A 26,651-nucleotide genomic window follows, 5' to 3' on the forward strand; every position below is an offset into this window, starting at 1 on the left:
GCGAATCTGCACCTTATTCTTCTTAAATCCAAATGTGTCAGCAATGTCAATGCAATCAGACATAGATTATAACTGTTCAAACTAAAATCCTAAATTTTCATACAAGAAGCAAAACTTGAAAATATAGGGTCCTCATGCATAAAAACTATATGTTGTTTACATTAAAGTCAAATTTTATACTAAGAAAATGAAATAGATACTAAGATTTGATACTAAGACAATAGAATAAACCCTTATAGAGTTAAGCCTGTAATCAAGTAGAAAAAAAAACGTTGCTTTTTGTTCCTTGCGTTGTTCTCGCAATTCAGCTCTTTAATTTTTATTGTACACAAGTTTTGAGATGTTTGTTTAAAAAAAAGTTTCAGCAATTTCTCTCATTTCTTTGTTTACTTTAAAAAAAAATAAACTTAGAAGAAAAATAATTTGTAGATGCAGTAATTAATTTTCAGCTTCCACTACTTTGCCGGACTTTGGGAGAGTTTCTGCTTCTGGGTGTAACAGTAAAACCAAATTTCAGCTTGTTGAAACCCTAATGAGAGTTTAGTGAAAATAATAACTAAGCAACTCATTTTTTACTATTAATTATTGAAGCGAGCAGTGGTGACTCAGGGGAATAGAACCTTCCAATGAGGTCAACAGGGTTTGAATCCCATCTTGATGGCTGGACGATACCACCCCCAGCTCGCACCGACAACAGTGATGACGTAAAATATCCTCAGTGGTTGATGGATCATGCGAAGGCAAAATTACTTTTTGTTTATAAAACAAAGGTGTGTGTGATCACCTGCCAAGTTACCTTTCTCCTAAAAAAATGGATTCTTCCGACATTTTTAGAAACCCTGCCACAAAAGAATACTCCTATTTTATAAAAAAAACGTATCTGTCCAGCTCCCTTCTTGGTAATTGAAATCAATATTCAAAGTGATAAATGAGGTCGATAGTTTTCATAGTATTTCCTAATTTTTTATACTTCTATTTTAACATTGAACAAGTGTATTTGCTTATGACGATCAAACTCACTGTAACGATAATTACATTTATTATTAATATAACAGAATTTTATGGTATGTTTTTGATTTTATAAATAGTGAGAGAAACGATTTACAAAGTTTCAACTGTATGAATTATATATTGATATAGTGAGTTGATACATTCAAAAGTAGCAGAATTTATGCTACGAATCTGCACCACATTCTTCTTAAATCCAAATGTGTCAGCAATGTCAATGCAATCAGACATAGATTATAACTGTTCAAACTAAAATCCTAAATTTTCATACAAGAAGCAAAACTTGAAAATATAGGGTCCTCATGCATAAAAACTATATGTTGTTTACATTAAAGTCAAATTTTATACTAAGAAAATGAAATAGATACTAAGATTTGATACTAAGACAATAGAATAAACCCTTATAGAGTTAAGCCTGTAATCAAGTAGAAAAAAAAACGTTGCTTTTTGTTCCTTGCGATGTTCTCGCAATTCAGCTCTTTAATTTTTATTGTACACAAGCTTTGAGATGTTTTTTTAAAAAAAAGTTTCAGCAATTTCTCTCATTTCTTTGCTTACTTTTAAAAAAAATAAACTTAGAAGAAAAATAATTTGTAGATGCAGTAATTAATTTTCAGCTTCCACTACTTTGCCGGACTTTGGGAGAGTTTCTGCTTCTGGGAGGTAACAGTAAAACCAAATTTTAGCTTGTTGAAACCCTAATGAGAGTTTAGTGAAAACAATAACTAAGCAACTCATTTTTTACTATTAATTATTGAAGCGAGCAGTGGTGACTCAGGGGAATAGAACATTCCAATGAGGGTCAACAGGGTTTGAATCCCATCGATGGCTGGACGATACGAATTCCACCCCCAGCTCGCACCGACAACAGTGATGACGTAAAATATCCTCAGTGGTTGATGGATCATGGGTTAGAGTACCCTTGCCGTCAGGCTAACCGTTTTCGTGGTTTTCCTCTTCATGTGACGCAAATGCGGGTTAGTTCCATCAAAAAGTCCTCCACGAAGGCAAAATTACTTCAGCACAATTAATCCAGGAGTTTCCTTGTTCTTTGGATTGAGTTTAAGATTACAAGCCGACGGAGTTGAACAAAAGTAGTCGCAAACCTAAAAAATTGAGTCGGATGTTCAACGACGGTTATAAAGTAAAATAAAATTATTCAAACGTTTTCAGTCATTCAAGAACTTAGAAAAATAAAATGATTTTAAAGAGTGTATTTTTCCTTTTTAGATTTACATAGAACTGTATATTTTTCTGTTCCAACATATATTTTCCGTTAAGGGAATTGATTTCACTTACCAATGAATATCAATTTGCAACGAGTTACCAAACACGATAAAATTTCCTCATCTTCCGATATGAACGTTAAGTGATGAAAAAAAAAGAAAGAAAACGATAAATTGTTTGTGCGTGTGGTGTGGCGGTGAGGGGATGTAATGAAAAATCTCTCCCGATAAGTTAGGATCCAATCTCTTCAAAGTTACAAAAAGAAAAGATTCACACGATCGATCTGTTTTCGGAAAGATCTCCTTTTTATTTATTTTTTGCTTTTGCTAACAGCTTTTAGTAGTTTTATTTATCATTTATAGGACCAAGTAAATGGGGGAAGTGTTTTAATCCACAGAACCAACAAGTTGATGGTTTTCTGTCAAATCCACTCACTTTTCTTATTACAAAGGGAGAGATGGAAAAGTCCACGAGATTAGAGGCTGTGAAAATGTTGTAAATAGGTTCCGGTTATTCCACATTTACGCAAGATATGGAAATGCTGTTCCTATCATTTCCTTTCGCAATATAAGAGAAGATTACGAAAATAATTCTTCCCATCCTTTCTTTAGTGTTCAGGTAAATTACTTAATTCAACGCAATATCATGAAATGTCATGTGTTTTAAAACACTTTAGCATATGCATTAATAAAATGCATTCAATTTACTTTTAATTTAGCGAAATGGCATTCAAGGATTGCCGCTCTTAAGGAATACGAATAAATGTGAAGGAGATTTTAGAAATTTCTAAACAATCACTGTAAATTTTTTTATTATTCTTGCTACGTAACGAGCTTATTTAGCAAAGCAGAGTTCAGAGCAGATTTTATTAAAACTTGTTTCGAGCTATGGTTAGATAGCTTGATAGAGTTAAGCATTATGTTTTTTCTTCTTCACTCTTATGATTTTTTGTAAAATTAATAGTTAGTTTTTTTCGTTTCAAGAATTTTTGTATAAAGTTTTGAAATAAATTTTTAGAACTCACGTCGTCATTTCTATTACGCTACAATCTCAACACCAAAATCGGAAACAGCTATGTTACACCAAAGTGATGTATTAGTGATTCTCGAATTCTTTATGACACCACGAATCCAGGACAGTTCATTAAACAACACGAAAATTCCGTTACACTACTTGATGTACAAAGTAGCTGCCATTATTTTCAGTAAAGTCTACAATGACCGTAAGATGCACATCAGTCACGTTATTTTCACGTAATAACATTCATTTAGGATGCATAGATTCGCTCATTCTTAAAATAAAATGAGTTTGTTCATCAAACAAAGAGAATATTAAGATGATTTCGAACTAGGCTTCACAAAACAGAAGCGAATAGAGTTTAAATATTATAAAAATATTTAACACAATTGACGTATTTATGCAAGTCTTCTTATAAAAACATCTGTATTACACAATTGAAAACATGTATGCAATTTATGAAAGTTTACTTCCTCGGAAAAAAACATACTTTCATCTTCTCATGCTCGAGTGTCGATTGTAAATAATCTATTATTATGGTTTCCAAGTATAGGCCAAAATTGGCAAAAATAATTCGTAATCGGAGAAAAGGCACCTGAGCTTTGTGCGAGCTTTCTCAGTTATTGATTTATCATTCTCTCTTTAAAATGTGTATTAACTTGAGATAAAAAGTATTCATTTGTACAATTTTCAACTTCAATGTGAATAGGTTTTGACAGTGTGGGATATAAAAGGAGGAAAAGACGAGATTTTACTATTTAAACAATTGTTTAACGAAATATTTAATGGAAGTAAATTCAGGCAGATAGGATTAATATTTTCAAAGCTAAAAGGGTTTTATGCTTAAAAAATATAATTTTGGCACTTGATCTATAAAAGGAGTCTAGCATTACTATTTAGTTATTGTTTATAGAAGTGATCTATGCATTTCCTTTTACCTTCCCACTATCAGTTTTATCTACTTAGTTTTGTTTTCATTCAATTCAGAGTGAAACAATTCATTAATAAAAAATGTCCGAAATTGTACTTTATTTGTAAAAACATTATGATTTCGAAACTAGTAGTCGTACCGTCTAGGGGTTAGTTTCCTCATTCGATTCAGGGAAAAAAAATAGGGTCAGGTGGGGTAAAGTGGGTACATGTTGTAAAGTGATTTTATGTTTAAATTAACGCATATATTTTCTCCTTTTAATATTTTTTAAAGACATTTACTGAGATTGTGACAAGTATTTTTATTCCAGTTTTAAAAACTGATAAAAAAATTTAATGTTTACAAACTATCTGTTCATGATGAACCTATAAAGTATGTTTGTTAAAACTATTGATGAACTTTCTTCGAATACCATTAAAAATTGGCAAAAACTATTCATTTTGGTTCAAACTGGTAGAGGGACATCTGAAGAACAGATCTACATCGAAATTTAAGAATAAATTTCAAAGTTCTAATTTATTATGAATTGTTTTCTGAGGTGGGGTAAAGTGGGAATAGGGTTAGGTTTAACAAAGTCTTGTATGATAGGGATATTGTTTCAAATTTGGTAAGTATCTAAAGCTCAGTGTTTTATAATGAAATAGTTAAAAAATAATTTATTCGTTTGAGTACAGACCTACATAGTCGTTTTAGCACTAAAAATAAAATTTCTTTTAAATTTTATTTTTTTACAGAGAAGAATGATGGGGGGGGGGTTAACAACATATAACAGGCAGATTATATAATTAGAATTACCAAAATAGCATATTGGCTCACTCTGGGGTAAAGTGAGTAGATCAAAAAATGCTCCTTCGAAATCATTATTGTAAGAAAACAATCAAACAAAATAGATAAATTATGCTTCATATTTGATCTATATAAATCTAATGTGTATAAAATGCATCAAAATGTTCAGTAAAATTAATTTAACGGTTTTAGAGCCTTCTTTGAAAACGCTTCATTTTATACCCACTTTACCTCACCTGCCCCTAAGTAGGAAACAATTGCTTATTTGTTTAGAGGGCAGTTAGTAAATTATTTTCAATCATATGACTCGTTCCCCATATACACAATTTTAGTGGGCTTCTAGACAAACAGTATATTTTTATACCATATTCTTTTATTCATAGTATTAGATTAATTTCTTTAAGTCATCTAATTTGGATGAGGTAATTTGATTCCGCATTTTTGTATTCAATCACGGAAATTGAAGCGATGCATTTCACAGGCAATTTTAAACCAAATTAAAATTTTTAATTCAACTTAATTTACATCTTCTATTGTATTTCCTTTTTTAACATTTTAAGTCTGAGTGAAACTTTTTTCTAAAATTTAACATTTGAACGGGGAAAAAATGATCCGTTTATAACATACATTCTTATTTGTATTGAAGTGCTAATAAAAAAATACCTTGAAAAGAACTCGACTTTGTGTGTATCTATTCAGTATAAATTCTGAATATTTTTATCAGACCGAATATTTAAGCTCTCTTTATTTTTACGAAGCCATCAAATTTCGAAATATATTTCAAAAATCCCATAATGCACTTTCTTTAAAATCCTTATATAAAACCAGCGTGAATTCTTTTAAACAGAAAAATAATGTTAAAATTTTCAAGGGTCCCCTATTAAAAAGAAAACACAACTAAAAATTTAAATCGAAATTTGAGTGACTGCTTGCCCATGAGCACGCATAAAATAAGGAACTCAAAAAAATCTTTTTTAAACTGTTAAAAAAAAATCTATTTACGAATTCGTCATTTTAAAAAATGGCGACATACCTCTTCGTCCGGATTATAGCGGGGAAAAATATTATTTTTAAGTTCCCCTATTTCCTTATTCTAGATTTATTTTTCTTCTTCTTTTTATAAAGACATTGATTTTTGTCGACAGACCTTCGTTAAAACCAACCAGACAAACAAAAAAGCTTAGACAGCTTATTTGTCGAAATGTGATTGGCAAATGCATTTTCGGAGATAAAATGGGTATTTTATCATGCTTGTGTCCATGTTATCATATTTTTGAAATTGACTGATGACATAAAAAGCTTTTAGTCAATTCAAAGAATAAACAACGTTCTTGATGGACTGTCTGACTTACATTTCTTTTCCACTCACTGTCGATGAACTGAACAGCTAATCGAAATTATAGTGAATTTGAGGGAATTCTTCTTATAGACATCTCTTTTAGCAAATAATCACAAGTAAATCATTCTATAAAATCACCTTTATTGAACGCAGCTAACAAAGTAACGCAACTTTCAAAAAGCGGAATTGAGAATCTTAGTATCCTAAAAGACTAAACTTGGTTTCTGCGTTTTCTGCAATCAGGAGGTCGATATACAATGTCTGACCTCCAAATTGTTGCATTTTAAAGATATGTTTGGTTGAAATTTGAAATAATTAAAATATCAATTTGATTTTTTTGGGAATCTTACATATATTTTTTTACATAAATAGTTTTTTAGGAATCTTAATTTGATCTTACCAAATATAATTCATTGTAATCGGAGCCGTACTTTGCGCTCGATATCCAAGGTGCAAACAATTTAAATTCTTCACTCACCTAATTTAAATGAAGTAGAGATGTGCAGAAACTTTTTATTTTTATTTTAATTACCATTTATTAAATAAATAAATGAGAGTCGGTGAGGGGCAAGACAACATATAGCTCGACCAAAAATAAGTATATATTTTTTTCTTAATTTTTCATTCTGACACCAATTTAGTTGAAATCATTGAACAATACATTTTGAATCATTTTTTTTTGCCAGCTATTTTTGTATTTATGTGACAAAAAAGCTATTTTACAACACTAAGAGTTAACAATTGATGTTTATCTTCAATGTCAGTTTTCAATAAGTGCAGAAATAATTACTTTTGCTATTTTGAAGATCCAAGTATACATATTTTTCATCAGTTAATCCACGTAGCGCAACGATTATATTTGACATCAGATAGAACCAATATTATTCTGGCGTGTAAGAAAACGCTAGACTCTTGAATTCTATCTACTAATAGTAGATAAGATTAAATAAAATTTGATCTAACATTCGAACTTTTTAAAATTATCATGAATTTCATTACTTTTGGTCTGGCAAGACTTTTATTTTGCGAAAGGGCACCTCATATTAATAAATAAATAGAGATTTATTTAGGAAATAAAACAATATTCCACGAGATATATTTCTTTTTTTACCAATGCAATTGTATGCCAGAAAACGCAACATGATATTATTGAAGGTTAATTTTGCCATTTTGAGTCACTTCAACACTTCAAATAGTGTCTTTTAATTTTGTTAATAAACCGACTGCAAATAATCTTAAATATATATCAGTAAAGATTTACAATAATGTGATTCAGATCATGAAAAGAGGTATTTAAATGATCTTATATTTCTTTATAAATTATAATCCATTAAAACATAATGCTTACACTTTAGTCTCAAAGATAATTCAGTATATGTATATGAAGCTGCGTTTAGTTAGTTTAAAAGAAGATTAAAATGATGCAAATGAAATAACAAAATTTCTTCCTAACAATATATCAGACATAGTAATTTGTAAGTAAGCAAGCCACTATTCCTTAGTAACCTTACAAAACAAACTTTGGTTGATCAACCACTGTGTTTAAAACCATTGCATTTTTGGAATGATTATCACTTAAATACTTAAAACTTCTTTGAAAGAAACGTTGAGTTGTTACTAAAATTTGTCAGAAAAATCCTTGCACGAAGAGAAGAAAAAAATCAATTAAAGTTAAGCTACTTAATAATACCTACTTAATAAGCTATTTAATTGTTATTTGTTAGTTAGTTTTTGAACATTTTATTCATAAAAATCAGCAGGAATATAATTTGGAATAAGAGGGAGAAAAATGGATGGCAGTAGAATTCGGTAATATAATTTTATTCACTATTGATAACAAAATAAATATTGCGTGAAATGATATTATGAAGCTATTGTTCTGTATTTTACTGTTTCACAACAATACAAAAAATAAGTATAATTCTATAGCCGAATTATTCTACTACCATTCAAATCTTCCTCTTACATATTCAAAAAAAAAAAAAAAAAATANACAATATTAAAACCAATTATGCACCATTTAGCATCAGAATTGAATTTTTTGAGCAAATTAAAATGTTTTGCAGATTTTTTATAGATTTGAAATATTGTATGAGTAGGAATAAAATTGTTAGAAATATTTTTTTCTGATTAATTATGAAAGAGAAATGATTACTTTTTTGAGGAAGTCTTTTTCACTCGTCGAACCTATGGATGTGACAAAAATGACGTGACTGAGACTGGAGAGACACCCACACAGGAGACACCAGAGGAGGGAGAGGGGAAGCATGGAGTAGGTGACAAACACCACGAATAGAATCCTCCATGGACCCATCAGTTCCATGGTGCCTTCTCTCAAAGACACACACCCTGACACAACGTTCACGTCCAGGCTGGCTGTAAGAAAAAATACTTAATTACTGCAAACAAAGATATTTAGGTCTCACATAAAGTTATAGCTATTAGTATAAATATACTATCATCGAAATACTAAAATACGAAATTATATAAACTTTCGAGAGATGGAGCCACAGTTATCCCATGAGAAGACGGTATATATTTCTACTGCAAATAAAGATTAGGTCGAGGTACCTAGCCCGGGGGGGGGGACTATCTGCCTCTTCATCTACATCGAAAATAATTTAAAGGGTAGGAAGGGGGGAGCATTGATAGCAAATAGTTAGGTCTGAATTGAGTGAAACATTTTTTATTTTGCTGAAAAACGAAGTCTGGGATATATGTAAGTAAATTGAAATAAGGTAAGAAGCGATATAAATATGAACAAAATATGTTTTATATAAATATTTTCTACGTACTACGTGATATATCCTCGTTATTCTTTTAAAATAATATAAAAATTAGTACCTAAATTTTCTGATGCTTCATTTCTGTTGTTGAAGGAACACGATAATTGTGCTCACTTAATATTCTACAAATAACAAAAATTTTTGAAAACATTTGCAGAAATGCCACTTCTGTTAGCGTCATGAGAAGACTGATCTATGAATAATATTTAGAGTCTATAAAAATGATCTTAACTAATATAATTATGTGTAAAAACAAATTTACCAATTATGAATGATAAAGCTATTTTAAGTAAATAAATAATTATACTTTTTTATTTAAGTTTGCATTTAATTTTATATCATAAAAATTAGTTAGCTTTAAAAGATGAGGAGAGGTTTGTTTGTTTGAGATGCTTTTTCTTTTTTTATCTTAACGTTTTTTTCTAATTTAACTTTCAACTTTAAAATTAAATCATTGATGGCATCGTCTTTAGTGCACTATAATTGTACCATGAGGTTGTATCTCAGAAAGAGCTCTTTAAATTTGAGTCTCACACAAATATTTTGACTGGATTTAAATTTACTTATTTTTTGTTAAATATTTTGATTTGTTATTTTTTCGTGATTCCTTATTTGATCTTTTCCGCACATTTGATACAGATGTTTGTCCGGTTGCTGGGAAAGGTTTTAATTGTCTCTCCTAAAGGTTTCCCTCAACACAAAGTCTGTGGAAAAAATTCCCTGCCTCCAAAAAGTAGTCGCAAATAGAGGTGGTCGCTACATCGAGGAGGTTTCACTGTACTTGTTGTAAAGATAACATGTTACCTCTAAAGATCTGATATTTTTAATACTAAAAGTCTGGCGGAGTCAAACCAGGGCCAGATGACCATTGAATCGAAGAAAGTCTATGACGTAGGAGGTTTGAATAAATTTCTTCCATAGTGAGGTCCAAACATTCCAGAGTGTATTTAGAAGAAACCGCATAATCGGAGCATTTTATGCAGGTGGCGTAGATTTTCACGCGATCCTTGAGAGTCTTAATGTGATCACTAGCTAGCCATAAGAGAGCAGTCCAAGTGTTTCAGTTACAAACAATATAAATTAAGAGTTCAACCCTTTCTTTTGCATAAATATCACTTTTGGACTTGGGGAACCCATCTCTCAGTCCTACGTTGCATTTTTTTCTCCACAGACCTACCACGCTTGAAATTATTTTATTTGAAATCACCTGCTGTTTGGAAAAAATTCTGCTCGTGGTAGCTAAATTTAATGTATTATTCTTTGTTTCTTAAATTTGATTTAAAGTTATTTTTCCACACCACTCTATGTAAATAATTCAAAAGTTTATATAGATTTCTCATTGCGAGAATTTAAAAAGTTGGTAGAATTACCAAAAGTTTGAAAGCATTAGTTTTTAACTGTGTACCCTTTTATTAAATGTTTGTTCCAAAAAAAGTAGCGTATGTGTTATAACATTTTTGTTTCTAACAGAAACTTATAGCTCCACTACCAAAAAGTGTATTTTCACACTCTTTGCTCTTATTGGGTTAAATAAACATTTATTTTGTTGAATATGACGACAGTAGTTAATAAAACATTCTGAAAAATCCTATTTATTTGATTTCGGATTGGGGATTTATTGGGCAATTTAGCATACTTTTTTACAACTATTTGAAAGAATACCTTAAATTATATCAATGATTTTACATCAAAGGAAACCAAAGACTGTTTCTTCCTTTTTTTAGAATTTAAAAATGAAGAATTCCTAAAAATCTTCCTTGAAATCCCGCAAAGTTCTAATATAGTTTGGTTCACTTATTTTCGCGAGTTCTTCGTTTTTCATTTCTTTTTTTTAATTTTAAATACAGTCTTTTCATTAAATTCTACTTCAGAAGTTTCTTTTTAAGAAGGAAGAACACTTGATTTTACTTTAACGTTTTGTTTACTTGCAAACAACAAACAAATTTCTAGTTTACTTTTCATTCCCCTTGTTTCCTTATTTCGTTCCATATTTCTTGAATTTTTCTTCGTTTTCTTCTTTTCTATTGTTTCAACCCTCCATATTCTATTCTGTTCCCTTTTCCATAAGTAAGTAAATATTTCATTTTATTTTTTTAAATTTCTCTTTAGTACAAAAAATTACCTGGAATCAAATATAAAAATAGAAGGGAATTTACATTTCATTTGGTAAAAAAGAAAAAAATAAGGTTTCTTTATTAATAAAAAGAGTTCGGAAACTACAACTATAACTTCAGGTTGGTCTGCCAAGTACTACGCATTTTGAAAAATATTTTATAGAAGTGGTAGAAAGTTAAAAATTAAAGCTTTCATAATTTTTGTTAATTTTGCCACACATTTAAAGTGTCATCTCGATAGAACAAAGCCGAGTTTTATGGGAACTTTTGAATTATTAACATGCAGTGGCGTAGAAAATAACTCTAAATCAAATTTGCAGAACAAAAAATCAATTTTAAAACATAAACTTAGCTGCCAGAAGAAATTTTTCCCAAAAGCTTAGAAAGTAGGCATCCCTAAGTTTCGAAAACAATAGAAAAGAGTTGCCATGTCAGTTAACTACAACGTACAGTTACTAGAAAAGAAAGTCGATATCTTAGTTAACTACATTATGTATTGTAGTTCACTAAATGAAGAGTTGCTACGTAATTTAACTTCAATAAAAATTGTAATAATTAAAAACGAACATTTACTATGTTTATTAATTCAAAAACGAAACAATAAGTCCCAATTCTAAATATTCATGAAGATCCATCAAAGTTTTGTTGCTTAGAAGCAACTCCAGAAGTATGTAGCTGCCTACATCTGCACTTTTTAAGAAAGTCTATTTAGTGGTAAAGAAATAACAATAGGATACCTACAAGTGACGTAGTGTGGGCATCTCGATCTTGATTGGTTGTTGAAACGTAGCATCTGTTTATGCTAGCGACTGTCCTTTTTATTCTATTTCGAGTAAGCCAATCTTGTCGAGTACCAATTCTCTTAAGTGACACAGCCAATATATTTTCACAGAGATTCTTCCGCAGAGGATTTAATTCTTTCACTATATATTTACAGAAAGACTTAACACAAAACCAGGCAAAAAGTCATGTGGAACATTAACGAACTAACGATGCATTGAAGTTGCCAGGTACACAAAACAAAAATATATCATGGTTGTCATAAAATACATAAACAAATAATTAATCTATGTTAAGCAAAAGAAGCAGACGAGAAAGAATTATGTTTCAACAAATTCGATGTGCGATACGGTTATGTATTTAATTAACACTTAATGTTAATTAACATTCTATGCCATGTAAAAAAACTCAGCTCAACTTACCCCATTTAACTGATAAATATTTGCTGGCGCTGATATCATAGGTCACATGAGTGGGTGTGGTTTGTCTTCTTCTTGGAGTGCATGAGCTCAATTGCTTTGATAATTGTATGCATAGATGCCAACTTCTCTCAAAAGATAATTAAAATGGCTGTAAATTTTACGATCAATGATTTGATTTGAATGAATGAAAAATGGTTCAAAATGATAAACCACGTCATATAAACAAATTAAGCACATATATAAGGCCTGGAAGTTAGTTTGCTGTTATAATTCATTTAGTCTCACTAGAGCAGCACAATGGGCTATTGGCGACAGTCTGGAAACATCCCCGAGGATGATCGGAAGACATGCCATCACAATTTTGATCCTCCGCAGAGGGGGTGGCATTCCCGCTTCGGTAGCCTGACGACCTGCACGCGAAGTCGAGCACTTTACGGTAGAACAGCTTAATGAGGACCCATAACGCACACCCTCGGTCCCTACGCAGGCTGATCCGAGTGGTCACCCAACTGCAAACTCACCGCAACCAGTGATGCTTGACTTCGGTGATCTGCTGGGAATAGTGTCTTAATGATCAGTTCACTGCAGATTAAAGTCGGTTTGTAAAAATAAGTGGTGGCAAAATGAAACAAATTTTGCTAACAATAACTATTTATTTATTGGCAGTTTAAATATTTTGTTCAGTAGGTTGGCATCTATGATTGTCAATAAAATTTATTTATTATCTTTCCAGCCTCAGAAAATTAAATCAAATGAATATTTTCTGTGTAACTTACAAATGAACCTGTTGGGAGCGAGCACTCTCTGTTCTACTGTGTCGTTCTAAGGGGTTATCTTTATTGACTTCAAAATGTTATCGGAGGTACATGATTTTTCCCAAACGATTTCAGATTTTAATTTCAGTTAGTATAATTTTCTTGATACAGAAATGTCACTTGTGTTATCGTCATAAAAACCATATGAATAAAATTTAACGTCAACAAAAATGATCCAATAGCGGTAAATCATTGATAGTCTTCAATGCACTCTGACTGCAGCATCTGAGGTTGTTATCGTCAAAAAGAACTCTCTCTAAATAAGAGTCTCACACAAACATTTTGAATACATTTTAATTGACTTATTATTGCTAATATTTGTTCTTTTGATATTTTTATGTATTTTCTCACTTAACCTTTTCAGCATTTGGTGGAAAGGAATGCCCGGTCGCTTGGTGAGGTTTTGATGATCTCTCCTAAAGGTTTTCTTCAACATAAAGTCTTAAATAGAGGAGGTCGCTACATGGAGAAGTTCCTTCCTGGAAATTTCACTGTATAACATTCATATAATCAAAAATCCAAGCATAAAATCTTCCCCGAAATCGGAAGATTTGGCCACCGTGTTGGTGTGAAAGGTTTAATTAATGAATGGAATTTAATAACAGTGGTATGATGCTTTTAGGTTACTAAAAAATTTATAAGAAATAAGAATGATTGGTAAGTTTTGAAATAAAAGCTTATAAAGATTTTCCGACCCGAACAAGAAACAACTTTGCGCTTTCCCAAATTTAAAAAAAAGTGGTAATAAATTCAGAAAAAAATAAGTAAAAAATTAAATAATTATATAAAATGAATGATTTAAATAAATTAACTGAACAATTTTTTGTCAAGTCGTACCTCGGCGACGGGATATTTAATTGCATAGTTTTGAAAGTATGAAAAAAGTACTTTATCTAAGAAAGTGGTGATATGTTTTATAAATTACTTTAAATTTAAAACTATCACATTCAAATGTTTTTTAATCAAATTAGTGATATTTTAGCCATTCTGGTAAAGACGAATAATTTGTTACTGAAATATAAATGGTATAATTAAAATGATTCTGTATCCACTCTTTTTTTTTTCAATTTTTAGAAAAATGACATATCTCTAAAATAAAAATATTGTCGCATAATAGGTTTAAACAAAACAAATTTATGTAAATTGGATATTATATGTATATGTTGCTATGAATGACTTAAATAGGTGGTTGTTGACTTCCACCTGTGAATATTGACAATCACATAGTCGCTATGGTATATAGGTCCTGTTGAATGCCTCTGCCCGGTATGCCCTACATCAATGTTTTTTTTAAGGTCAAGTGCCACTGTCCAGTATGCATTTAATCGGCACTCCAAACGCTGATGTTACTCCTAATCTATCCTCAGCAGATATTAAAGCATAGAATAAATATAATAATAACAACCAATAAATAAATGTCAAATCAGATGTAACAAATATTTTGGACATTCACTAAAGCGACTATGTAATTACTGACATTCACCGCTTAAATGTCGATATTCTCTTGCTTTCGGTCATTCTCGGTAACCTACACACAAGTTGACCCGCACTATATTAAACTTTATCGAATCAATTCAGGTTTTTATTTTTCTTCTCTAAAACATCAGGGTGAACTATTTTTAAGTCCCTACTTTGGTGTTTTTTTGCGAAAATTGTATATTTTGTAGAATCTATTATAAAGTTGAGGTATATTTTTGTAGTATATATATTTTTACCCATATTTCAAGCGTGCCTTTCAAGTGGTATTTCAGTTTCCCATGGGATGAAAAAAATACCTTTTCTTGGATGAAAATCCTCCGTTTTGCATGGACGGTTTTCCAAACACACTTTACGTCTGTATATATGTTCGAGAATATTAAAACGCCGAATAAAATGGGTGTCTTTTTTTCACATTTTACTTTTGAAAAGGTGGCTTTTCACAAACCCTTTTTTAGATCCTTCCGATTACAATAACTTTTTCTGGTAATGTTTTATGAAATATTTTAATATAAAAAGATTATTAAGTTCTGCAAAGTTCCATATTTCACACAGTTTGTTTCTGAATAACATCTATTAATATTTATTTTAAAAATCATTAAAAAAAAAGAAATTTACAGACTAAACGTATATAAGAGGTCTCTAAAAATAGTTCAAACAAAGTAAAACCAAATAAAAATATTACCTATACGTGGCGAATAATGAACGAGAAAGACTTGATTAAAAACATCAAAACCTTCCTTTTGTCAGAGATTTGAAGAAAAAAAAAACGTATTTCATTTTAATTTTGTCAATGAAACTGTTTTAATCGTTTTATTTCAACTTCAATTGAGATTAGTAAGACTTTGATAACGTTTTAGATTTCTTCTTTAATTAATTTATCCCTAACACACTTTTCACAGCTTCATATTTGACAAATTCATTTTTTTAAAAGTCATATTATATTGAAATATTAAATATAAATTGAATTAATTTTTATTACAAATAAGTATTAGTCATTTTAAATTCAAGAGAAATGAAATAAATTCTATAAAGTTTTGCCGCGACTTTTTTTGTTCTTCTAAAAAATACAAAAATCAAACATTCCTTTTACAGATTAGTTTTAATTTTTGTCTTTATATGTTACCGTGAATGACCGAAAACAAGGGAATGTCGACTTTCATCGGTGAATGTCAACAATCACATAGTCTCTGTGGTGAATGTTCGAAATATTTGTTACATCCGATCTGATATTTATCTATTCATTGGTAGTATTATATTTATTCGGTATTTTAATATCTTCTGAGGATAGATTAGGAGTAACATCAGCGTTTGGAGTACCGATTAAATGCATACCGGGCAGTGGCACTTGACCTTAAAAAACATTGATGAAGGGCAAACCTGGCATATTTCGGACATTTACTGAAGCGAGTATGTGATTGTCAAGATTCACGGATGGAAGTCAACCCATTTCAGTCATTCATTGTAACATACTTAAATCGAAACATTTGCTGATTTTTGTTTCGGAAATGCTGTTTGTTTGCCCTCTCCGGTGCTGTCTAGCCAGCCTGGTTACACTAACTCAAAATGGATTAGAACAAGACTAATTCAACAAGAACAATTTACTAATTCAACGTACGTAAGATTTTAAGTAATTGCCCATGCTCACTCTTAGTGTTCATGCATCAATTCTGGTGAAATGCGAAAGTACCCGTGAAAAAATATCAAACCTACGTAAGTAAAATTAAGAGACTTCTCAGAAATCGGTAAGTTAAAACGCTAACTAGTGGAATATTGCTTTAACTTAGACTACAAAATCAAAACAAACATTTACAATGGCTGTAGACGATCTCTTCGTTCCACCAATTGTTGTAATATCACACGATTCATTTCTAAATTCCATCCATACATTTCTTCAAATTCGCATTCCATATCCATGTTTTTAGTTCGGAGGTAGGCTTAAACAGAAAACAACATTTAACAGCAATAAACCGCGTGCTTGTAGCTTTGTCTTTCTAGAGTTAATCACGCCAACATAACGTAAAGATATGGATCATCTAAAATGAACGCTGGCATGCACAGTTGACTTAAATCTTATGTACTGGAGCGTACGGAGACTAACGTAAAAGTGCTAAATCTCCCTCGTATTTGCAGTCGGATAGTTTTATTAACAATATTAAAAGACACTATTTAAGGTGACGCGCGTGATTCAAAATGGCGGTTAAGCTGCATTTTTAAACGATAATTTTCTAAATTTATTTTAAGTTTAAGATTCGTAACTAAATTCATTCAAATAATGGCGGGAAAAACTTTTGTATGGGATGGCAGTTTTGAAGTGATGATCAAAACAATAATAATAATAAAACAATGCTAGTTTATGAACATTTATTACAATTATGTTATATTCCTTTGTGGAAGTGAGTTAAAACCTCGTTATTCTAAAAAAAAATTCTATTCATTGCATTTTCCATTACGAGTTGAGGAATTTATGAACTAAACGGTATATTTGTTGAATTGAATTGAATGAAGGGTTTAGTGGCACAATGACAAAAAAAGGACATGCTGCGCCTAACACACGGTTTTAAAAGCAGATTAAAAGGTAAAGTAAAACACATGTATAAAATCAGATAAGATGGTAAAAATTTTAAAACAATGTTGTAAAGTTACATAAATTATTTAAAATGGATAAAACTTCTGGGTAAATTTGCTAAAATGATAAGAAGTATGAAATAATTATATACAACTTAAAATTCCAATACCGAGTAAAAATGCAAAGATGTTAGGATGGTGATTTTTATCTAACAAGTCCTTTATACATAAAATCGTGCTTCCAAAAAATGTAAGGCGTTATTAATTAAAACGTGGGCAAGCAAATAAAATATGATGAATTGAAAGTAAATCTAAGTATCGCATCATGGAGGCGGTTCTCCCAACAGCAAATGAAGATGAATCAGCCGAGTATGTCCTATACGTAGGCGGGTGAGCTTGACATCTGCTCCGCGCAATTACGACACAGGCCAAGGTTCTAACGTGGATTTAATAGTATGCAGTTTGTTCTCACTTTTTAAAGCCCAGTGTTGCTGCCACAAAGACATATTAAAATGTCGTACGTAATTCTTCATGTCAGAAAAGGGTACTGATAGTGTTAGTAGAGTCGCAGCAGATCAGGCAGCAGAATCAGTCATGTCGTTACCTGAAATACCAACATGGCTGGGGATCCAACAATGTTAAAACCATTTTTGTGAAGGCTAACTAATAGATACTTAATAATACATAAAATAGGATGAGCTTCTTTGTTAACACGACTCAGCTGACGTAAAACATTTAGGCTCTCAGAGTAAATGCAATACTCTCGCGCTGTTGTTGCAAATGAGATAAGTCGTAGAGCTATAAGAATAGCTACAGCTTCAGCAGTAAAAACAGAACATATGGCAAGTATGATATGACTGTACGTTCAGATCAGCTATAATGATTCCACATCCAGCATGCACTGGAGATTTTGATCCATCCGTAAAGATGGAAACATACTGAGAATACTTATAAGGATGAGGGATGAATAGCTGAATATACACGATAGGAGCTATACTTGATTTTCTGTATGAAGCAAACGGAGAATAAATGTGATACGAAAAAATAACCCAAGGTTTGTTAAGTAAGTGATCAGCTGATTGAGATGGTGATTCGTAAAAATTAAATGTCTGAGTGGTTGAACGCATACGAGCATTAAAAGGGGTATGTATGAGGGTGGTGCATCCTATAATCGTCGTAAGCTTAATGGAATAACCTCATGCCGAAGAGGATGTGAGTTAGATGACATAACACGAAAGTAAAATGTGAGACAGAGCTGCATACCACCGAAAATAGAAAGGTGACAGATTACATACACCATATAAACTTTCGCCTGGGGACGTTCGAAATGTGCTGCTACAAATTTGCATAGCAATATGTTTCACTCTATTAAACCGCTTCAAATTTGAAACGATTGCAGGCCCATAGACTACGCAAGGATAATCTGTGCTATCAACGATTTGCAGACTCTGAGTAGGGCGCTGCGATCCGCACCCCAGAAAGTATTTGAGAAAACACATTTAAAGTTCTTTCACAACATTTTCTAAGATAAAGTATATGGGACAGAAAAGTGAACTTGTTGTCAAAAATTATGCCTATATATTCGGTATCCGACTCAATAGGTGTATTAACGCTACGAATAGGAACAACAGGATCATTGTGTAATCTGCGTAATCGACAAAAACGTATGCAAGAGTTTCTCGTGGGTGAATGTGTGTGACCATTTTGCTCATATCATTTTGAAATCTTATTGAAGGGCAGCTGGAGTTGACGCTCAATGACACGCATATGAGAGTCAGAATATGAAACATCCTCAACATAAAGTGATCCAAATACATGAGGTGGTAGTATGTTCAAAATAAACGAAATCCGAATAATAAAAAGTATAACACTTAAAACACTGCTTCGAGGAATGCCTTCAGCCTCAATGAAGAGGCCTGAAAACCTAGTTTTACCACCAAATTTCTTCAAGATGATGGGTAAATTACCACAAAATCGCAGATCGTAGAGCGTCTTAAGCTGTATATTTGTTAAATATGCCATAATATATCACAATTACTAAATTTTATCATGATTATAAACAATCATCGTTGACTATGCGCCGGATTAATCACATTTACCCTAAAATACATTCAAAATTTTTTAATGGAGATAAATTTGAATAATTAAATTATCTTATGATTACTATTTATTGTTTTTATTTTTATAAAAACGTAAATGAAGAGCATTTACTTAAAAAACTTTAATGTTTGAAATGTTAACAATTTATTAATACAAATACATCGAAAGCCAAGATGAGTTTGAAACATATTTTTTCTCAATTATCAGCATTTATCTAATGTCATAGAAAACATTAAAGTCTTNAAAGTTACATAAATTATTTAAAATGGATAAAACTTCTGGGTAAATTTGCTAAAATGATAAGAAGTATGAAACAATTATATACAACTTAAAATTCCAATACCGAGCAAAGATGTTAGGATGGTGATTTTTATCTAACAAGACCTTTATACATAAAATCGTAATTCCAAAAAAATGTAAGGCGTTGTTGGATAAAACATGGGCAAGCAAAAAAAATATGATGAATTGAAAGTAAATCTTTACAAGTATCGCATCATGGAGGCGGTTCTCCCAACAGCAAATGAAGATAAGTCAGCCGAGTATGTCCTATACGTAGGCGAGTGAGCTTGACATCTGCTCCGCGCAATTGCAACACAGGCCAAGGCTCTAACGTGGATTTAATAGTATGCAGTTTGTTCTCACTTTTTAAATCCCAGTGTTGCTGCGACAAAGACATATTAAAATGTTGTATATAATTCTTCATGTCAGAAAAGGGTACTGATAGTGTTAGTAGAGTCGCAGCAGATCAGGCAGCAGAATCAGTCATGTCGTTACCTGAAATACCAACATGGCTGGGGATCCAACAATGTTAAAACCATTTTTTGTGAAGGCTAACCAATAGATATTTAATAATACATAAAATAGGATGAGCTTCGTTGTTAACACGACTCATCTCAAGGAAAGCATTTAGGCTCTCAGAGTAAATGCAATACTTTCGCGCTGTTGTTGCAAATGAGATAAGTCGTAGAGTTATGAGAATAGCTACAGCTTCAGCAGTAAAAACAGAACATATGGCAAGTATGATATGACTACATTCAGATCAGCTATAATGATTCCACATCCAGCATGCACTGGAGATTTTGACCCATCCGTAAAGATGGAAACATACTGAGAATACTTATAACGATGAGAGATGAATAGCTGAATATACACGATAAGAGCTATACTGGATTTTCTGTATGAAGCAAATGGAGAATAAATGTGATACGAAAAAATTACCCAAGGTTTGTTAGGTAAGTGATCAGCTGATTGAGATGGTGATACGTAAAAATTAAATGTCTGAGTGATTGAACGCATACGAGCATTAAAAGGGGGTATGTATGAGGGTGGCGCATCCTATAATCGTCGTAAGCTTAATGGAATAACCTCATGCCGAAGAGGATGTGAGTTAGATGACATAACACGAAAGTAAAATGTGAGACAGAGCTGTATACCACCGAAAATAGAGAGGTGACAGATTACATACACCATATAAACTTTCTCCTGGGGTCGTTCGAAATGTGCTGCTACAAATTTGCATAGCAATATACAACTCTATCTAACCGCTTTACATTTGAAGCGATTGAACGGCCATAGACTGCGCAAGCATAATCTATGTATGATACTATCAACGCTTTGTAGATTTCTGAGTAGGGCGTTGCGATCCGCACCCCAGAAAGTATTTGAGAAAACATGTAACACATTTAAAGTTTTTTCACAACATTTTCTAAGATAAAGTATATGGGCCAGAAAAGTGAGCTTGTTGTCAAAAATTATGCCTATATATTCTGTATCCGACACAATAGGTGTATTAACGCTACGAATAGAAACAACAGGATCATTGTGTAATCTACGTAATCGACAAAAACGTATGCAAGAGCTTCTCGTGGGTGACTGTGTGTGACCATTTTGCTCATATCATTTTGAAATCTTTTTGAAGGGCATCTGGGCATCAATGACACGCATATCAGAGCCAGAATATGAAGCATCCTCAACATAAAGTGATCCAAATACATGAGGTGGTAGTATGTTCAAAATAAGCGAAACTCGAATAATAAAAAGTATGACACTTAAAACACTGCCTTGAGGAACACCTTCGGCCTGAATGAAGAGGCCTGAAAACCCAGTTTTACCACCAAAGTTCCAGAGTTCTTCAAGATGATGGGTAAATTACCACGAAGTCCCAGATCGTAGAGCGTCTTAAGTTGTATATTTGGTAAATATGCAATAATATATCACAATTACTAAATTTTGTCATGATTATAAACGATCATCGTTGACTATGCGCCGGATTAATCACATTTACCCTAAAATTCATTCAAAATTTTTTAATGGAGATAAATTTGAATAATTAAATTATGTTATGACTACTATTTTTTTTTATTTTTTTTTATAAAAACGTAAATGAAGAATATTTACGTACAAAACGTTAATGTTTGAAATTTTAACAATTAATTAATACAAATACATCGAAATACATCGAAATACAGCCAAGATCAGTTTGAAACAAATTTTTTCTCAATTATCAGCATTTATCTAATGTCATAGAAAACATTAAAGTCTTTTAATTTGGTTTTTCTACAACATATCTTTAAAAAACAATCCTTTAAAAAAAGATCCCAGAGAAAATTAACTGGACTCTGTTTACCTAAAGAAAACATTCTCTAAAAGTGCAGGGAGGGGGAGCTTAGAAGATTGTTTTTAAATGGGAGACTTATATCTTCCACTTTATTTTGAAGAAAATGGTAAACACGGCTGATATCAGCTGCGAAAACTAAAAACAGCACTTTAAAACGGATTATTTACCTGCAATTTTAATGCGGGGGGTTTAGTTTATTTTTCAATGAGACGGTGTTTGAAACGTTTTTTTCTGTGCTACATTAAAAAAGAAGAAGAGATTTTAATGCAGCGTACTTTAATTTAATTATTTGATTCGCGGAAAATATTTGCCCAGGGTTATAAAAACATTAGTATGTTAGTTTTACTCTTGGAGGAAAAAAAAGACTAAAAGGGAATTCTTCAGGGTAGTTTCTTTTACTTTAAACACAGAGAATATTAACAAGTTCCAGCTTTAACGGTAAACGATGAAGGATTTAAATGCTTTTAAAACGCATGGTTATTTTCTCGTATTCATTAAAACATTCTTGAATACCTATATTTTGTTATAGATACTTTGATACAATATTGGTAAATTTAAAATTGTTAAATATAGTACTTAAAGACTTAAAAGTAAGTCCGAGTTTTTCCTATTCATTAAAACATTCATTTGCACGTATAATAAATTATAGGTACAGGAAAAGGGAGGAAAGGCATCCTGAATACCATTTGTTCTAATGATTCAATTTTCACTTCAATGACCGCTACTCTTAACGCTACTGTAATTAAATAGTTAAATTTAAATACGCTAATTAATGAATAATAATTATCAACTAAGTCAAGAAATCATGCAGATATATGCTCTTGCTCTCATTACACTCATGTTTTTTGCAATAGATTTGAATTCATAACTATCAAAATATGGGTGAAAACGAAACAATATAATTTAGCAAAAAGAACGGTCGAAAGCTTGGTCTATTAAGCTTGGGTAGCTTGGAAAGCTTGGTTAAAAGTCTATTTTTAAGTTTTTGGTATTTCATTTAACCTCAGGAACTATTTAAAAGAAATCAAGAATATTTTCCACACAATGATTGAACTTGTAAATCTTAAGCAATTTGAAATGTAATTAATTATAATTATTTATTGTTTGATTTTATTATTTAGAACATTAGAACAAGGCTCAAATTGAGTGCGCTGCCTCGATGGGGCATCAGCTGATTCGTCTGATCTTTGAGACATATTATGGGGGAATGCAAGAAGTGGTGGGAGCAGAATTAGGGGGATGTCAAGCACCAAATAGTAAAGTTATGAGTGGGAAACCAGTCGGATCACTGTACGATGAAATCAATAGGATATTAAGCATGGTTGAGATTAAACTAGATTAGAATATAATAATATTTACATGGGTAAGAATACTATAAATATTACAATTATTCTATTATATATTACAATGTAATAAAATAGAATATTGTTGTGTCACAACAACCAGAAATAAGACGTGAGTTGTACCAAACAATTTATTTAAACATTCACACGAACAATCACAAAATATTACCCAAAGAAATATCTCTTCTTAGAAAAAAACTCTCTTTTCAACTACACAAAAAAAAGAACATCACTTCTCGTGTGTGTCTCTCAAGCAACATCATTTTAGCATTACCTCTCGAGGAATTGATGCTTTTAGCTCAGTTGTCGCACACTGTTTACGTTACAATATAATAGAGAATATACATGGACTATTTACACAAGATTTTAAAAAAAAATTATCAACGACGGAGAAAAGGTTTATAAGCGATGGTTAGTCCGGCCAACTACCTCGTCAGTTACAGAGTGATGACCCAAGCGTCCTGGTAATTCCACTCGTTTCTGGGCTGCTAAAACATTTACCAATTAATCTTCCTCATGGCCGCGATCCTTTTGGGTTGCTCGCATACCGTGGTGCCGATGAACTGTCGTATTTCAAACGGCGAGTGTTATTTGAGATTAAAATAATGGAGTGATAGTTTAGAGAAAAGTCTGTATCACATCAGGAAGAATGCTGTAATGGGGCTATATTTGATGTTGTCAGCTTTAAGATCAATGTCTAGCAATAAGTTAAAAGTCACTTGTCGTGCAATCGTTTTCATGAGCGTTGAGTTTGTCCATGATTTTCCAGTTTATTTATTTCTATCTATCATTTATTTTCATTTTTATTATTTTCATAGTAAAAGGCAAACATTTTAAAATTGTTAGCTATACAAAATTTTATGTTATTTTTTATGACAAGATACGAAATTTGAGCGAAATCACGGAATAGTTTTGGAATAATATTTAAAAAAAATCACAGTTTAAAATTTTTTTTCAAGAGTGTCGATTAACCCATGAAGTCGATCCGAAAACGACAATGCTATATCACAATTTAGATCAAGGCTCAGATGGTGAACATCCCACAATATCTGGACTTCATCGGCTCTGAAACTGCTTGAGACACTATGTATATTCCGAACCACTAAGACAAGATTGGGGAAATGTAATCCAATCAGACAACCACAGAGAAATCAAACCCCGTCCAATGCCGTTATCGGAGAAACTCAACCAAGCCTTGTAGTGGGTCAATACAAATAAAGAAAAATAAATACAAAACAAAAAAACGAGATAACGTTTAAAAAAAACACTTTTAAAAAGTCAACCAACTCCATTTTACGGTAATTATATATGAGAGAGAGAAAAAAAAATGCTTCTGAAATCTGACCAATCACTATCGAGGCTAATAATAACATGGGAAACATTATAATGGTCTAAAAAGAGTTTATTTAAGAAAGAAAAATTAAGAACGGAAGGCGAGTACGTCACTGTCCCACTGATCAAATAATCAGATTTTTAATTATTTTTACCCCTAGTTTGATCTTTAAGACTTCAAAAATAATTTCCCAATTGCTAAGAAAGGATTTTATTTCTTCCCTTTTTTACATATTTATTATTTTGTGACTTTTAGTGGTGACTTCATTTTTAAAAAAATATTCTGGGTGGTTATTACGGAACACCCTGTATTACCGGTATAGTACTCACCTTGTAGGTTGAGAAGTAGGCAGGTGATGAGGGCACCCCAGTGCAGATAGTTGTGAGAGAAGCACCGACTGCAGGCACAGAAACACAACAGGAAATTCATGACTAGGTATGGAAGAACCTGAGCCCACAGGTTGACACTCATCAATCCATGCAGTCCATCCCTCAGGTAGGCGAAACTCACGAGAGACACCTGCAAGAAATGTACGTTCAAGAGAGTTCCAGGAGGTGAATCACGAAAATACAGTACAGTGGCCGGCAAAGAAACTCGGATAAATTTGTTGCATCATAGAATAGAAAATTCGAGTGTTCATTTAATTCGAGTGCTCATTTCTTTTTGCCCATTACTTTAATTATTAAATACTTAACAATGTATTACTTAGTTCAACATATTTTTATTTGAAAACTAGTGGTATTTCCAGGACACCTGGTTCCTTACTATAACAGAGTCACAGACAGAGTAGTTGCCGGACTATATCGCTTATATAACCTTTTCTCTGTCGTTAACAGTTTTCTTTTCAATCTCGTGTAAATATGTAAATAGTGGCATATATTTTCTCTATTTTTTTCCATTTTATTACAACAGCGTATTCTGACCCCCAGTAAATATTATTATATTCTAATCTAGTTTAATCTCAGTTATGTTGAATTTCCCATCGATTTCATCATATGTTCAACTGACTGGTTTCCCACTCATAACTTAACTATTTGGTCTTGACAACCCCATTCCTTCCAATGACACTCATTCCCCCATTCTGTGTCCCGAAAATCGGACGAATCAGTTAATACTGAGATTTGAGTTCTGTTCTAATTTTTCTTTGACTTTTTTAGAATCTGAAGCTGATGCTATGCTATTTCAGAATTGTTTAAGCAAGAAAAACGACAATGTGAACGTTTGTTTAATATGCGTCGACAACCTTCTCTATACCACACGTAAGTTTGAACTCCTTAAAGCGATCGGTAGATTATAAGTCCTGCGGTTCATTGCTGAATGTTGCATTGCAGATACTTTGAAAAATTTATAATCTACTCTTATTATTCGTTTCGTTTTCTTCATTTACTTATTTTTAATAAAGTTACATTAAAAATATTCGTCCGAAGAGATTTTTTACTGCAGCCTGTAATATAAACTCCTGTTTGAGAAAATTGCAGCACCATGAAGGAATCGTCAAAATTGAATAAAATTTAATACACAGTTGAGTGGTAGTGGTACAAATAAATTATTAAACTTTCAAAGCAAACAAACAATAAACAGAGATCGAAATCAGTATTTTGTGTAGCCACCATGATCCGCAATAAGTGCTGCTACACGACGTGGCATGGAGTCAAGCAAACTTTGAATGTCTGTCTGAGGAAGAGAATTTCATACTGTTTGTATGCGTACCCAAAATTCGTCTGTAGAAGCAGCAGGACGAGGATTACGAGCGAGACGCTGACCAACGAAATCCCACACATGTTCAATCGGCGACATATCCGGGGAATACGCCGGCCAAGGAAGAAGTTGTACCTGTCGCGATGCAAGGAAGGATTGAACAGTCCTAGCAATATGAGGGCGGGCATTGTCCTGCTGAATTACAGCACCTGGCAAAACTTGAAGGAAGGGAAAAGCTTGGGGCTGTAGAACTTCACTGATCTACCGGTTGCTGTTCAGTTTACCCACAAT

General features: G+C 32.1%; 1 protein-coding gene across 1 annotated transcript in view; it reads right to left on the reverse strand.

Annotated features, from left to right (window-relative positions):
• The window catches only part of LOC107439048 (adenylate cyclase type 8), a 209,941-nt gene that overhangs the window by 79,214 nt on the left and 104,076 nt on the right, over positions 1-26,651 (reverse strand). Inside the window, exons 4-5 of the mRNA XM_071181577.1 lie at positions 24,992-25,181; positions 8,464-8,684 (exon numbers count right to left, since the gene is read on the reverse strand). Of these exons, the coding sequence (XP_071037678.1) occupies positions 8,464-8,684; positions 24,992-25,181 (411 nt within the window). The remainder of the gene's footprint in view (positions 1-8,463; positions 8,685-24,991; positions 25,182-26,651) is intronic.

This window comes from Parasteatoda tepidariorum, chromosome 6 (assembly GCF_043381705.1).
Source record: "Parasteatoda tepidariorum isolate YZ-2023 chromosome 6, CAS_Ptep_4.0, whole genome shotgun sequence".
Lineage (NCBI taxonomy): Eukaryota > Metazoa > Arthropoda > Arachnida > Araneae > Theridiidae > Parasteatoda > Parasteatoda tepidariorum.